General features: G+C 42.4%; 1 protein-coding gene across 1 annotated transcript in view; it reads right to left on the bottom strand.

The window, feature by feature from the left end:
* Window positions 1-201: 201 nt before the first annotated feature.
* ARID1B (AT-rich interaction domain 1B) overlaps window positions 202-16,280 on the bottom strand; it is a 599,087-nt gene continuing 583,008 nt past the window's right edge. The window contains exons 19-22 of the mRNA XM_054969949.1: window positions 9,449-9,545; window positions 7,099-7,885; window positions 5,420-5,550; window positions 202-3,289 (exon numbers count right to left, since the gene is read on the bottom strand). Coding sequence (XP_054825924.1) covers window positions 1,568-3,289; window positions 5,420-5,550; window positions 7,099-7,885; window positions 9,449-9,545 — 2,737 coding nt within the window. The 3' untranslated portion in view covers window positions 202-1,567. The remainder of the gene's footprint in view (window positions 3,290-5,419; window positions 5,551-7,098; window positions 7,886-9,448; window positions 9,546-16,280) is intronic.

Raw genomic sequence — 16,280 nt, 5'->3', positions numbered from 1 at the left:
ATGATCTACTTTTGTATAAGTAATGAATGGTGGATATTATTTCTGACTTTTCAAAACATAACTTGTTATATTATTTGAACAACATATAGAAAATAATCCACAATCAACCATCATTGGTTGGAAGAAAAGAATATCCTTTGCTATTACTTGTGGAACTGGTTTGATTTTATGGTGAAACAAAATATTATTCAAGAACACCCATCACAGTGCTTAACAAGATTTAATGTACATTTATTCTTAACATGTGGAACATATAAAGATTTTATACTGAATAAATGATATTCATTAAGCCAGAGGAAAAGGAGGAATTTACATCAAGTTTTTTTTCTTTTTTTAAACTACATTATTTTGAAATACAAATACAGATTCTTCTCACTGAAAAATCTTTGAAGTTGTGTTTCTTCCTTTTTTTTCCTGCATATGCATTTTTTTGTCTGTAGACAGGTAACCATTTTCTTAAATCAATCCATTTGTAACCATTTCCACATCTTGATTTATAAAGCAAGTTGTGAGCAATTGCTCTCCCGAAATAGAGCATGACTTTATACATACAGAAACTTGTACATTACCCTCATGGTGGTGGTTTTTTTGTGTTATTGTTTTTGGAGATATGGCCCAAACAATAATATAATAATAATAATATAATAATAATAATAAAATTAATTCTACCATCACTTTGTAGTTACCACATCATGAAAAAAGAATTAAATCCTTGTATTTATAAAAAAAAGAGATGAGGGTATGCTTAATGTACAACTTCTATATACATCACGGCCCTTAGGCAATAAAAAATATTAAAAAATGATTAAAAGGAATTGTGAAGAACTGTCATTGTGGAAGTTCTAACAATAGATACTGAAGTGACAGTTCTGATGAGGAAGCAATTTATGTTGATCATCTTCAGGTTTGTGTTGTAACCTTCCTAAAGAATTTGTTTTGCTCCTACCCTAACGTAACCATTCTCCTGTGGAGAAACCCAAGATAATTTCCTATGCAGTCTATGGACCAACCCCTTTCCTTGATCCGCTACACCTACATCACTAACATTCTTCTATTGCACAGAGCGCTTTGGGCAACGGTGAAAAGGGTGGCTGGGTTTTCTTTCATTTGAAAAGTAAAACACATAGTAACTTGGTATATTTTTTCCACTTTTGCGCTTCAGAGTGGTGAGCCTATTTTCCCCCCATCAAATTGTGTTTTGCAATATTTTACCTCCCCAATTTCTCTAGTTTGTCCCCTCCCCCAATATGTGATACAAACATGTAAAGAAAACATTGAAAATGGTATCTATGGAAAAAAGTGTGACCTTTGAATGTACTAGACAGCAACTTTGGTTAAAAAAATAAAATAAAAGATGTACTTATACACATAGACAGCAAATATTAATTCTGTAACTGTTCAAATTAATAATTTCTTTTACTTCCCAATTGGTAAATAGTGAACCGGGCAGAGGAGCAAATATTCTTTTCCCCTCCTTCTTCCTACACTGGTTAAACAAGTACGGAAAACAGCCAGTTATATGTGACTCTCTAATCTCCACTCACACATGCTTGGCGTCTCACTTATGTCATAACTGTCCAATCTGAAAAAGTACATCACAGATGACAGATGCAACCAGAGAGTTCAGAACAGCAGATATTGAGATATCCAACAAACGACCCTCATGTAAAAGGAACTCTGAGCGGTTCTCCTCCACCCGAGCCATGGCCAGCAAAGCCTTGGCTGCCCTGCACATCATGTCTACACTAGGTGGCTCCAGAGGTGGGGGCTGCATGTGCATGAGGTTATGTTGGCTCTGCTGGTACTGGGCCATAGTGACCCCATCCTCAAGGAAGCTTATTAAGTTTCCAATGCTTCCCTTCTGCACGGCTATTGCCCTTGCAGCTAATGTGTCCCCCTGGGCAAGGTTCGATAAGAGTGCCATGGACATTTCTCGGCAGACTGGATTTTTGCGGTCCCCAACGTACCTAACTAAAGTAGCGTAGAGTTTCTCCTGACGACTGAATGGGGGAGTGGCCAAGATAAGGTCCACATTATTGTCTTGGATACTGAGTTTACACAGGGTTTCCAGTACAAGTCTTTGAGGCGATAGGACTGAATTGGGCCCCACAGTTGGAAAAGGATCCTGTGCCTCTGCAGATGGGCACACCATCCAGTGCAGTAAGCCATCCAAAATTGGCAAACAGATGCTTTCTGTGTAAGCAGATAAGTCTAGCTGCCCAGAAATGTTGGCTAATGTGACCAATGTATTGTCCCTCAAGACTTCAAGGCAATCCCACCACCACTCATCTTTGCTGCAGGCCACCCCTTTGTCCGCCTCTTCCTCTTTTTCATATGTCTGTGGTGCACGCTTTCTTTCTGGGTGTTCATGATGGAGAAGGATCAACTTTCCCAAGATCAGCACCAAGCCTGGATGTTTTGACATTTCAGCATCATTGCCAGGCACAAAGGATAAACTGCGGACGATATTTGATATACAGATGCATCGCTTAGCCAAAGAGTCCTGCCAATGAGTTATGGTGCATAGAGGAGTCTCATCTCGACTCCTTGGCTCATCCTCTAGCAGCTTGATATTCCGATGACTTTTGGCCTGATGGATTCCAAATGGAAATTTACTGCTATCTGTCTGTGTAGCAGAGTCTGAGTGTTCAGACAATGCTCCTGGACGAGCTGACAAGACATCATCAATGGTGGCTGATATGCTTTTGTCTTGTTGTTCTTCTGATTCTCCTTTTCCCTCTCCATTCTTCTTTTTAGTTAAATAGCTTGGAGGAGGTGGTCTCCTGCGAGGAAGGATCTCTATCTTACTCTCAAAATGGGTCTGGATGTGCTCTGTTGTATCACCCCCTCCCAGCTGCCAGTGGAGAAGCCCACTGTTGAATTCCTGAACATGCCCAAGTCTGTCAGATCGGTCAATAACAAAGAGATTGTTTTTCTTCACAATTTTTATAGGCAGCTTGTCAAATTTACTGGCTTGTTTTGGCCTCTCACTTGGATCAGCATTTGGGGAAGCAAGAACAGTGCTTTTTTCTTCTCCTTCAGTTTTCTCATTTTCACCTTCCTCCTCCTCCTCCTCATCAAATTCATCAAAATAATCAATACATTCATCAATGGTTTCTTCTTCTTTTCTATCATTTTGTGTCACGGATTGGCCATCCTCTTTCTGAGCTGAATTATGATCTAGCACTTTTGGTCTTGGATGTCCCACTTCATATTCCATAAGGATACCAAAAATATCAATCAGGCATTTTCTAAAATATTCCACCAGAAGTTCCAGAAAGCCAGATAACTGGGAAAATAGAAAATAAACACAAAATGTTAATATGGACATTACAGAAAATATGGAATAGTATTAGTAACACAAGTTATTAGATTTTCAGTTTCTCTTCTACAGTCTTCCAAGTTCCCAATGTTCATTAAGACTCTTCTTCTACCTATCCTTAATTCTACACATAAATCAAACCTTATCAGTGTGTATACATAGATATGATCTGAGGATAAAGTTTAATGGATTAATAAAAAGTATATTATAGATTCCCTGGATTTTCAGTTCTTATTAAAATTCTAGTTCTCACAGTTGTGAAGAAAATCTTAAAACCATGGTTTCTCTGTGCTTTTTAGCAACATTTTCTAAGTGGAGCTGCTGCTAAAATTATGGGTGCACAAGGAAAGTGTAGGTCAAGTCAGGATGAGTGGGTGAAGCTGCTGAAGCCATGACAAAGGGAAGCCTTTCTCCAGACCCTTTCTTTCCTGAATCTCCATCAGACACCCCCTGAACTGCTGAAATTCTGGCAAAGGCCAATTTTGCCCCAAATGTCTAATTACACAGAAGACAATCAAAAAGAGTCCAGTAGCACCTTTAAGACTAACCAATTTTATTGTGGACAGAGGACAATGTCTCCTCAACACAATTTATCCACATACCAAACCTGTGAGTTGTTAGACAGTTGTGGAGTTTGAACCCGGATTTTGAACTAACAATGTAATTAAATCTGCAGAAGTATCTAGCCCATGAGTTTTGGTAGCAGCTCTCGTAAATATACATAGCTATATTGTTATTTTTGACACTTGAGCGGCCTGAAAGAAAAAAAAACTTGCTCTCTTCCTTTACAAAAAGTTCTCCGCAGTAATCTGGAAATTGTTACTGTAGGTGACCAGGCAAGTGGCTATTGACAAGCCTGGTCTTCCACATCCAAATTCAACAATTTTATTCTCTGTCAGATATTCTATTTTTTATTTAACTTATACACCACTTCTCTACCATATTTAGTGCTTTAGGCAGTTTACAGCATGTTATACATGGAATAATATACAGAACTGCTTATGAATAAGGAAACAAGTCAATAAGACAATAGGCCACAGAAAGAATTACAGCATTCACTGTGTAAGCCAGGAATTTAGCAATGCTGGCAGATAATGGGGGAGAGTTCATACTGATTTTATGTCCTATCCTGTGGATCAAAGATGTCAGTCTTCAGTAATGGCACTTTGACAACTTTTGTGCAAACTAGATTCATTTTCATTGAGACTATAACACTCATTTTCCTTAAAAAACACAACTAGAACTCAGTTCTTTTGATACAGATTTTTCAGAACATATACAAGCAAATGGATTTTTCAGAATTTTTTCAGTTCTCAAAGGCTTTTATTACCATCTGATTACTGAATGCCATTTCATGCTGAAATTTATGATGCCTCTGGAGAGGCAGGGTCCTCTTCCTGTCCCTTTGCAGTGCTATGTCCCCTCTCCCCTGGCTTCAGAAATGGGAGGGGGAAGCTACCGTTGCCTTCTGGCCCACCCCTCTTTCTCTCTCATTCCTAGCCAGGTCTGCCGCCCCGTGCCTTGAGGTGTAGCCACTGCCTGTGCAAGCTGCTGGCGCATTGTGTCTGCCTCACCAACACCACTTGCTGCTCATCCCTGAGAGGGCAGGGGCAGGCTGGGGATGTAACCCACAGCTGGGTTGCTGAACCAGTTTGCAGAGCGCTGGTTGCTGGGGTGCCTGTGATCCCAAGGCCAAATGGAGGCCTTGTGCTGGAACCATGTGAGGGCCTTACAACTGAGGCATGCCCATGGGGCAGCTGGGGATCAAATTCCGGTGTGGCTGGCAGCGGCACCATTCCCTTTCATGGTGATGACTTTGTGGAGCTGTGCTGAACGAAGGTGAGCTCCTCTATGCTCTTGTGTCAGAGGCGAGTTGAGGGCTCTTGGGGAGCCCCCCTGAGGCAGGGAAGGGCATGTGGGCATCACATCTGGACATCATCCTAGACATTCTTCTGTTCCTCAGGGTTTTTTTAATGAAAGTGATATACATCATACATGCATAATCAGGGGAAACTATTATTAAAGCAATTATACATTTAATTTCTAATGCTCTTTGACTAGGATCAGCATGTTTCATGTTTTTATCATTCTTCCTACCTGAGAAAGGTTGAAAGTAGCCACAGTGCTGTCATCATACAGAAGGATATTAATAGTGTCTAAAGCCCAAGTACTTTCAGCAAGAAGTCCCGATTTAAGAGACATCATCACTCTCCAAGCCTCAGGAGTTACTAGAAAAATAAATAATTTAATAAGAATGCTTTCTAGAGATTTGCAAGGCAGATTTCAAATGGCACATGTATCTTACATCAGTGTTGAGAGCAGATGATTGTATTCTAGTCATCATTTCCTCACTGTATTCAACAATTCTTCCTGAGTGTATTACAGTGTGTAAAGTAAGTCTTTAGATGAAAAGAGCCATGCTTCACTTTTAAAATTGGCTAAAAATGCAGCACAATAGATTGCAAAAATCATGTTGTGAACCATCAAGTTCTGTTATACCAACTAAAAAGATGATTCTTTCCCTAGGCATTAAAAGCTGACATGGACAAGATGGTTGGTTAATAGATGCCCTTTCTCTCAAGCTAACTCAGCACGGTGTGCTAGGGTGTACACCCACCTCCAACTGGTGAAGACCGAAATAATTTTTTAATGGTCAGAGAACTGTTTAGGAGCTAGGAACCATAGTTTTAATTTTGCAGTGCTTGCAGTTGGTTTGAATTTTGCAGTGGTACATGGACATTACTTTTCCTGTCGAACCATGTGCTTCCTGGTCAGCATGTACATTTGTAAGAGATCTGTAAATAGCAGAGTAAGGGCACCCAATGCCCCTTCCACCAAAAAAAGATGTCTGTACAAGTTAGCTTGAACTTCCCATAGGACGAGTGTAAAATGGCCTTATGGCCATCTTTATAGACTAAGAAATGGAAACTTGAGGGCCAACAGTAGACACACAGGCCAACTCACAAAAGGAAGAAAGCTTCTTGCAGCCTGAGCAATGTTTGAAAATATTTATGTTCTTTTATAAGATGCAACTAGATGGTACTCAAAACAGCAAGTAAGCTGATTAAGAGCAAAAATACTCCATTCAAGGAAGACACAATTCCTGCTTCATTACAAATAAGAAAGCTGATTAGGCAGCGCTTTCAATGTTTACTAGTATGAGTTCACATATATATTTTCAGTAACTTACAAATAATAGTGTTACAATAATGCACTTTTGTGAAATAAATTCCCTGTATGGCAATGTTTCCCTGACACTATACATAATACATTGTATTGCTTATATTTTGTGCTCCAACCCTATGAGTTAGTAAAAAAACCCTTCTATAGCAGAAAGAGAGCTATTGACGTATAAAAGGATTTTTGTTGCATACAACAGCTTGTTTCTATGTGCCAATGAGCCTAGGAAGTAGCTCATATTGAGTGCTTTGACGCCAGTTCCACTGCTAGCATAGGGGTAGCCATCCACATTGAACAATGCCAAATAATATATATTCTGGTGTGGTTCCTACAACGAACTTACACAAGTCTCAGGAAGGATCAAACTTTAATTTGATATTATCCAAGTCACAATTATAAAAACTGCTAATCTAAACAAGCAGTACTTTTTTTTGTGTAGAAAGATTAATTGTTGGGGCAATATTTGTCTCCTGAAATGGTCACTGCTTGAGTACCCCTGCAATTTAGTACAGCTAGCAGTTGCATATATAAAACATTCCTTTCAAATTACAATTAAAAGCAAATAACCTTCCATAAAAAGATAATTATATCCTCACCAATGTCTTTTGAGGTAATCTTTCGTCTTGGTTTCAAGACTGGTTGGGATGCTTCTACTGAGCCTGGAGGGAAAGTTATTTCTCGTCTGATTGGTGGCGGCTGAGTTGGAGGACCTGTGACCTGTGAAACTGGAGCAGTGGGCATAACCTTCGGCATCTTCATGGAGGGCAGGAAAGGGGATTTACTTGGAGACATACGGTTTTCCAAAGAGCGGGGGAAAGATGCAGGACTTGGAGCCCGAGATATGTGGTTTGACATCGATGATGGTGCCTGGTAGGATGACTGAGGTCGAGTGATAGGCTGCATGGATGTGGAGGATGACATATAAGAAGGCTGGCGCTGGTTGATGTGAGAAGGCCACTGGCTTTCGTGGTTTATCCTCTGGTCAGGTACCATCATATCTTCAGTGCGGTTCATCCCTGGATAAGGTGGGGCCTGTGCAGGGCCACCAGGGCCTTGCCTATTCTGATATGGGTAAGGCATATCATTTCTTGTGGGCCACATGTTCTGCTGGGGTCCTTCACTGGAGGCAGATGACTGCATAGGACCACCAATCATCTGAGGAGGTATTCCATGTTGTTGCATTTGTCCTGGACCCTGCATCCTCTCTCTGTTATAAGGATATGGATATTGTCCCTGTAGGGGCCTCCTGTCTGGTCCAGAGTAAGCACTGCTATACTGGTTAAACATATCTTGCTGTTGGTTGCTATACTGCATGTTAAACATGTCTCCTTCATGGCGTTTTGTGGGAGGCCCATACATGCCATCCATATGACGTTTGTAGTTCTGAAATGGCATACCAACATGAATAAAGAATACAGCCTAAAATATTATTTTTCATATGGCAGTGTACTGGTATGACAGAATCTTTTCAGATAAAATACTACACAGATTTGGATGAAATTAAAACTTTGTACTTCCATAATGGACAAATTGTTACTTTCAATTATTTCAGTAAAGACACATGGATTGGTAGAAATTTCCTCTTCAACTTTAATTAGAGAGAATAATGTCTTTCAGGGCAGGCTTAAAAATGCTTATGATTATAGGTGAGGCAGCACTTTCCTTTTTGGAGTCTGTTTTGATATGTTTACAATTTTGCATTTAAAAGAAAATTAGCTTCAGGCTAACATTTCTTACAGTAGTGCTCAGTCTGGAATGATTATGGGGGGCAGCTACATAAAATTGAGTTGGTCATTTTGACATTTCTAAATAAAAAAATATCCTTAGTGGTGACTTTTTAAAGATTTTCATTTATAGAAAGTTCAAAACTGGAAGCTTTAAGTTCATTATGACTCGCTGTTCACAAAGAGAGCTTTCCTTTGACACATTTTAAATCACATTTAAGTATATGAAAACGTGTCGACAAATATATAACACTAAGAAAAGCATGTGTGCTTGTGGAATGTTGGAGGGCTAGAGAAAATATTAAAATAAAATCTGCAGCATATAGAACAGCTTCTTTCTCCCATTCCTGCTCTGTGCTCGGAGGGCATTGAGAGGAGCCCCTCTTGAGGGTGTCTCCATCACTTGAGGCTTAACAGATGGTGACCAGACCAAGAGCCATCTCTTCAGTGACTCCATATCTCTGCAACCCAATGCTCAGGGAAATTTATATGGTGTGCCATTTCTTCATTTAAGAAACTGGAAATGGCTGAGCTTCTTTGGAGGGCTTTTACCTCTCAATAATGGGGCATTTGGATAGTTTTATGTGGCACTGATTGTAATCCTTGGTTGCGGTTTTGTATTTAATCATTAAGAATTGATTATATGTGATATTTGCAGTTATTTATAAGCTGCTCTGACTTTTATTGAGGAGTGGGACATGAATCAAATAAATATAAACGTGTCTATTAAGGGGCAAGGCTACTTCAAGACCACAGTTTTCTTAGTCTGACCTGTCTATTTATTTATGTAGAATTCCTCTGCAATACCTGAAGACTCACTTCACCCTTTTCCTTCCTCTCTAGGCTTAGTTACTAAGATGTTTTCCCCCTTCTTCTATCTTTTCTCTCAAAATATAGCTGTCTGAAGCACCAGGACATTTTTCATTGTCAGCTGGAAGCTGTCCAGCAGCATCCTTAGAGTTGCATTCATTCATAACTTACACAGATGTGGTCGTCCCTCCAAACCAACTGCATTTCTTGGGAATTAACCCTGTAAACTGCCTATGTGGTACTCACATGAACTCCTCTGTGGAAAAAAAGCTACACTGTCCTGTGTTACTAATCACCGATTTAAGTACTTGCAGCTCTGAACATTCCATCCAAATATACACAATTATGCGTATAGCAATATCCGTGTTGTGTGAATTTTACCAAGTGGGATATTATAACTATGGATGTTTACCTGCTGTTGTTGATACAATCCAGCTTGGTGTCCTCCATACGGTGGCTGTCCTGAAGGAGGTGCTTGCCCTGGATACTGCTGTCCATAAGTTTCATGCCTGCAATGAGGAATGCAAGCTACCAATGAATACTGATGTTCTTCCCATTTGTCAGAAAAGTATAGCTGTCTCTAAGAACCTCTGAAGTTCTCAATGATATGTACTTTTTGTTTTATCATAGTTAATTTGCACAGCAAATTTAACTAGAAACGATGTGAACTTGGGTGGGTGGCTTAGGCTCTGGGTACTTATGCTATTGCAGTTCCATTTCAGTTTCATGGCACTGCATCAGAGTAAAACAGCAGTTGCCACCTTTTAGAATCAATTTTAAACCTCTCTATGGGCTGGTAAAAATCTCAACAATGTGGCAATGTCTTAAATATAGTGCACAACAAGCTGAAGTTTCAGGACTGAACGTGTCACTGCAGGTAGAAAGTAATATGTGATCTGGTTGCATAAATAATTCTTATGTTTTCCATTTTCTTCCTAACTCTTGTCAAAGGTAGAAAGAGTATGCAACTGAGTGATCTGATTCTTAATACATATTAGTCACACTTGCAGATCACATGTAACACCCAATTTGCTGGGGTGGTGCCATGTCATTCCAAGACCCAGTTCTGTAGCCCACCACATATATGAAATTATACCTCAGTTGCCAGCAATTAAATAGTTCCAAGACAAGAAGCCAAAACTTATTTGGCAATCCCCTAAAGTAACAACAAATTGAGATATGGTTGGCTGCTTCTCTGTTTGATTCACAACATATCAGTAAAATATACGGATACCGATTGTATATATATGCACATACAGTGGTGCCTGTAAACGGCATTTATTACTAGAATATTAGGTAAGGTAAAGGTAGTCCCCTGTGCAAGCACTGAGTCATTACTGACCCATGGGGGGGTCATATCACAATGTTTTCTTGGCAGACTTTTTATGGGGTGGTTTGCCATTGCTTTCCCCAGTCATTTATGCTTTACCCCCAGGAAACTGGGTACTCATTTTACCGACCTCGGAAAGATGGAAGGCTGAGTCAACCCTGAGCTAGCTACCTGAACCCAGCTTCCGCCAGGATCGAACTCAGGTTGTGAGCAGAGCTTGGGCTGCAGTACTGCAGCTTACCACTCTGCGCCATGGGGCTCTTCACTAGAATATTACTAGCATAATAAAACACAGGGATAAAAAGACAGTGCTGCACACAGTAAGAAGAATCAATTCATCCTAAAAATATTTGCTCTGACTCAAGTTGCTGCTTGAAACCTACCTGTGTAACTTGGCAATACAGCAGAACACTAGCCTTAACATTGATTGCAGACCTCCAACTGAATAGAATTTGGCAGTCTGCTATGATAGAATAATGCATCCAAATCATCCAATCCCATATTAAAAATATGACCCTATGACCCATTTATTCAGCAAATAAGAATATAGGAATGACATCAACTATGGTAACAGTTTCACGAGCTGATCCAGGCTTCAATGCTGGTGCCTTTATGGCAAATTTGCCACCACAAGATAAACCACAGGGAACTATAGGCAGCATAAAATACGGCAGGATGAGGTAAAAAAGACAGATGGTTTAGGTAACATCATTAAGGCATTTCAATCACCATGGAACCACTGGCACAATATACATGAGTACAAACCTAAGAGCCCATCACAATTAGCGACCAGAATAACATTAATACTCAACAAATGAGATGAACTTCCTTCACTTGATTCACCAAGGATGTTTCAGTGGTAAAACAGTAAAATGTCACTCTGAGTGTTCCCACTGTAACATATTTATTTACATTTTATGATAACATTGGGAGATAAGGAATGCATCCATGCCACAGTAATAGAAGGCCTGCATGCATAAGACTTTCAGGTTCATTCTCAGAATTTCTAGTAAATTTATCTTAGGCTATAAAATAACTTTGCCTGAGAGCCACTATTAGTTAGGGCTGAGAGTTCCGGCATAGAGGGCCCATTGGCCAGTCACATATAAAGTAGTTCCATATATTTCTGCAGGGCCTCTAATATGACATATACCTAGAAAGACAAACATTTAGAATTTCATATAATACTGAATACCTCAATAAGTAAAGGTAGTTTCATGAAAGGAGGAAAATAAAAATGAAGGAGTTGAAAGGAATGAGTTCTGAGAAACAAGATAAACAACCCCACAGGCCTACTCTGACCCTAGAGAGCTGATTCGATTTATGTTAACTTGTGTAGGTGGGAAAAGCCTGTGCATAAATATGATGACATTGTAGCCAGAGAGTAATATGCGGTATGTTATTTGCTACAGGGCCTCAGAGAAAAAGTTAAAGCTGTATATCAAGGAATCCTTTTAAACCGTTATATTCATTTGTCTATAAAGGTCACTAAAGAAAGGGGGAACCCAAAGCTTAGAAGTAGAATTCATTTCTCTTGATTCAAAGTAGGATATTGAGAGCAATAGTCTGCACAGATACAAGAGGCCTTCTGGAATCCCATGTCCTCTATAAACTCAAAATGAATCCACTGTTATAGTCCAAAAATTAAATAACCAAATGTTACACACCAAGCTGCTATACATGCAGGAAACATTCCACCAAGCACTACTGCTATTCAATCTTCATAATCTCAAAGGAGTTTATGCCAGTGACCTGCACTAGGAATGGGCATGAACCGAAATATGAACTGAAGTTCATCATGAACCAGGCCGGTTCGTGGTTCACGAACTAGTGGTTCCTCTGGGTGCATTTCTGACGAACCGCAATGAATTGCTATGATTTTTAGGTGGTGTGTTTGGTTCATTTTTCGGTACGTCACTGAAGACAGCCTGGCACCAATCAATCTATTCCCTAGGCAACAGTGGAGTGGACTTCTGCAGCCCTGGGAACACCAATGTCAGCCCCCTAAAGCTTGATAAGCAGCTCTGCCTGCCAACCAGAGAGCTCCAATTCTGCTCTATGAGAGCAGAAGGATATATAATCCCCAGCTCTCAGGCAAGTGGTTTCAGTTTCTAGTAGGCAGAAAGGGAGGAACTGCTGTTGGGTTTTCAGGCACAGAGGGAGGTATTTGAACCTTGTGCTTGAGATTCTGGTGTTTCAGGACTCTGATGCACCTGCTTCTGTGCCACTGCCAGGCTCAGGGGCCAAGCCTAGTGGGTTCCTCGGCCAAGGACTCTTTATTTAGAGTACTGGTCTAAATGTGCATTGCTGAGAGGGGGCCCACCGCATGGCAAGTTACTTCCCAATTCCGACAAAATCTTTACAAAATACATTGTATACAAAGAAATCTTTCAACGTTGATGATTGATTGTTATGTTTCATAATTTTTTTTAAATGACCAACAACAGTTTTCTAGTAGTCCTCTTTTATCTAACAACTTTATTTAAAAACACCACCAACAACCACAACAACTAAATACAGGAAGCACAAAGTTATCATAAAATCTTTCTGAACCATTTGGGTTCTTGTTTAGTTTGACTCCCAGATTAAAATGCCATACACCAATCACTCCCCCCCCCTCAAAAAAAAAATTACAGTTCCTGTAGACAACAACACTCAATGTTTGGTGAATGTCAAGAGAAAATCCAAAGCAACCCCAGAAGATACTTTTCTATATGCTCTTATATTTATATACCACCTTTCTGCCAAACCCCTCAGACTTTTCATGCTGTTGCACAGATGCTGTGCTTCACAAAGCCCTTTCAGGTGATCTCAGAAGTGACAGTGAGACATAAAGGATGTGTCTAAGGCATGCAGGGCTCAAGCTGCCTATTGCTTTCTAAGTCAAAACCAAAACTCTGAATTATTTCCAGAAGACCTCAGAAAGAACAGCAGAAACCAAGTGATCTTCAGGGCAGAATACTGCTTTTTGCACCATAAAATATATGATCATTTCCTCCCACTACAATAATATTATAGATTATAAAGAATTCATTCTTTCAGCTCTTCTTCTCCTTGAGGCACTTCTAATCTGTCTGACCCATAATATACACTTTGTTGTATGGGGGAAATTATGACCAACCACCTTATAAAACACTTGTTAGAAGGGTTTTTTCAACCCCAGCTATAGCAATAGAGATGTGGATATAGTAGTGGTGGGAAAAGCTCATCCTAGCCATCACAATAAAGAGGATTCTTCCCACATTCAATGATACATTCAGCAAACCCATGCTCCTTTAACTAAGTGGCTTCTTCCAATTGTAATGTGCCCCTCAATGTCATCACTGTCATCTCTTAAGCTACTTTCTACAATACATAGTTGCATGTTTGTGTGTATGCTCTCCCATACATGTATATGAAGGCTTGTCATATTCCAGTTATTCAAGTTTGGGCAGTCTTAATTTATGTGCTATGCTGTCTGCAAACTATGCAAAGCAACCATATTAATTGTCCAGGGCTCTGACTGCACCCTGGTTTCGGAGCCACTGCCAGGCTCAGGGGCCAAGCCTAGTGGGTTCCTTGGCTGAGGACTCTAATTTGGAGCACCTCTCCCGGCTGGGAAGGAGCCTGGATGAGTCAGAGCTTTAACCCTACCTATATCTTTGCTGCTGCCAAGCTCAGGGGCTAAGCCTAGTGGGTTCCTCACCTGAGGGCCAAAACAATTCTCCCTTACCAAGCACAATGCCCATTAGCACCATCAGGGTTAGAGTGAGGGGCCAGGGTGGTCGTGGGGGGAAGAAGTTCCAAGCCCATCCTGCTGGCCCACCGGTGCCCAGCACAAGTGTGGAGGTCTCAGAGGCAGAGACTCTTTTTCAAGATCCACTTGTGAGGACTGAGGAGGAGGCAGAAGACTATTAGCGTTGCCAGAGGAAGAGCAGCTGCTAAAACATTTTGAGGAGGAGGGATCTCAGAGTGCATTGGGGGGTTGTGGAGAAATATCCAGCTCCTCCACATCCCAACCACTTGGGGCTTCCCCTGCCTGCAGTCCACCCCTCACTTCGTCCTCCCGGCCCAGCCACACATGATGGCAGTTAAGCCTCCATTCTCACCCACCAACTCCAGGTTCCCGTTTCAGGTGTACACTTTGGCAGTACTTTCTAACCTTCCCCAACGACCCCTCTGTGGAGCGTTGCTGGGCCTGCGATGACCTGGTGCGTAGCAGCTCAGACCCCAAGTACCTTATGTCCACCACCTTCCGCAGGCATCTGCAGAGGCACCGTCTGAGCCTCTGGAGCAATGAGAACTATCCAGTGGGGGACAAAGAGGGCTTCTGACCAGGGAGAACGGGGAAGGGAATGGGAGTCCACCCCAAGGAAGAAGACTCGCACCAAGGGTGCTGTGAGTAGGAGTGGAACTTCCAGGCAGGCTACCCTTCAGGAAGCTGTTCCCTCAGGGTCGATGGCATTGTCAACCAAAAGGAATAGGGGGAGGGCTCAGGCAGGCACTTGTGTAATGGCTGAGATGATTGCCCTGGATGGACTACCATTGTCCATTGTGGAGGGTGTGGTCTTTTGCTGGTGCTGCTTCATTTTGCCCCCTGGTATACTATGCTCTCGTGGCGGACCATCGGCCGGCGAGTCTTGCCCTCTTGTCTGTAGCAGACCTGGTCAAGAACAAGTTGTCCAGAACACAAGGGTGGACCATGCACGTCACAGCAGATGGGGAGCAGCCCTCACTGTCCACTGGTGGCAACTGGAGGACCTCCAGACCACCAGGGAAAAATTAGGGCCCTGGGAGGAGGGGACAGCCCTGCTGCCAAGCTACAGAGTAGTTCTGCTCCAAGTGTGGGAAATGGATGCGAACCACACAGGGAGGAACTCTGCTGGTGCGATGAAAGCTGGACTGAGTGGGTGCCTGTGGGTGATGTTGTCCATGGCTACATGGTCATGGACACTGGGAGAAACATGGTGGCAGCCCTGAATGCCATGCCCCTTGAGGGCATTGTCTCCCTGGTGCACAAACTGCACCTGGTCATGAGGATGGGTAGCACCATCAAACCCACCTGGGACCTGGGAATGGTGGACACATGTGCCTTGTTGGACAGCTGGCGGCGTCTGGCTGCCCACTTTTCTTGCAGCATTAAGTCTTCCCGCCAGCTGCATGAGAGGCAGGAGGGGGGGAACCCGAGCACTAGCTCCCCCAGAACATGCCCACCCATTGGAACTCAACCTACATCATAGCTCATCTGGTGGAGAAAAAAAATGGGGTGCAGGAAATCATGTCCTCTGTGCACATTTTGCAGGGGGAAAAGGAGCTGTGCATTAGCTCCATGGACTGGCTAGCCCTCTCCCAAATGGTCTGTGTTCTGCAGCCATTTCTGCTTTTACATAGCCAGCCTGGGGCAAGCCATCCCCCTGATCCGCAGGCTGGAGTGGGTGCAGGGGGAAGCTCTTCTACCCAGGGTCAGGAACTTGGTGAGGAGGTTGCAGGCAGGCATGGCCACCCGCTTGCATCCTCTCTGCCAAGAGGGGGGGTACAGACTGGACTGCATCTGTGACCCCCATAGAAAGGGCAGCATCACCATGCACAATGCTGACCTCCAGCAATGGAAGCAGGACCTCCGCAGAGAGGTCCAAAGGTTTCAGGTGAAGCAATATGGCTGGAGGGAAGAGGGCATGGAAGAAGGGTTGTTGTTGGAGGAGGAGGTGGAGGAAGAGGTGGATGAGCACAGCACCCCAGGTCATGAGAGCCCACCCAACAAGGACCCCCCCACTACTGGTCCTCTGTGGTGAGCTGGGAGGTTGGCAGCATTAGGGAGGCCAGGAGTGCCCTTGCAGAGGACTCAGGAGAGGTGATAGTGCGAGACTACCTTGCTGAGCCCCTGAGCCTCCAGACTCCAATCCTGTGGAGTACTGGGCATGCAAAGCTGCCATCT

This window comes from Eublepharis macularius, chromosome 1 (assembly GCF_028583425.1).
Source record: "Eublepharis macularius isolate TG4126 chromosome 1, MPM_Emac_v1.0, whole genome shotgun sequence".
Classification (NCBI taxonomy): domain Eukaryota; kingdom Metazoa; phylum Chordata; class Lepidosauria; order Squamata; family Eublepharidae; genus Eublepharis; species Eublepharis macularius.
This window is presented reverse-complemented; position numbering and strand designations above follow the sequence as displayed.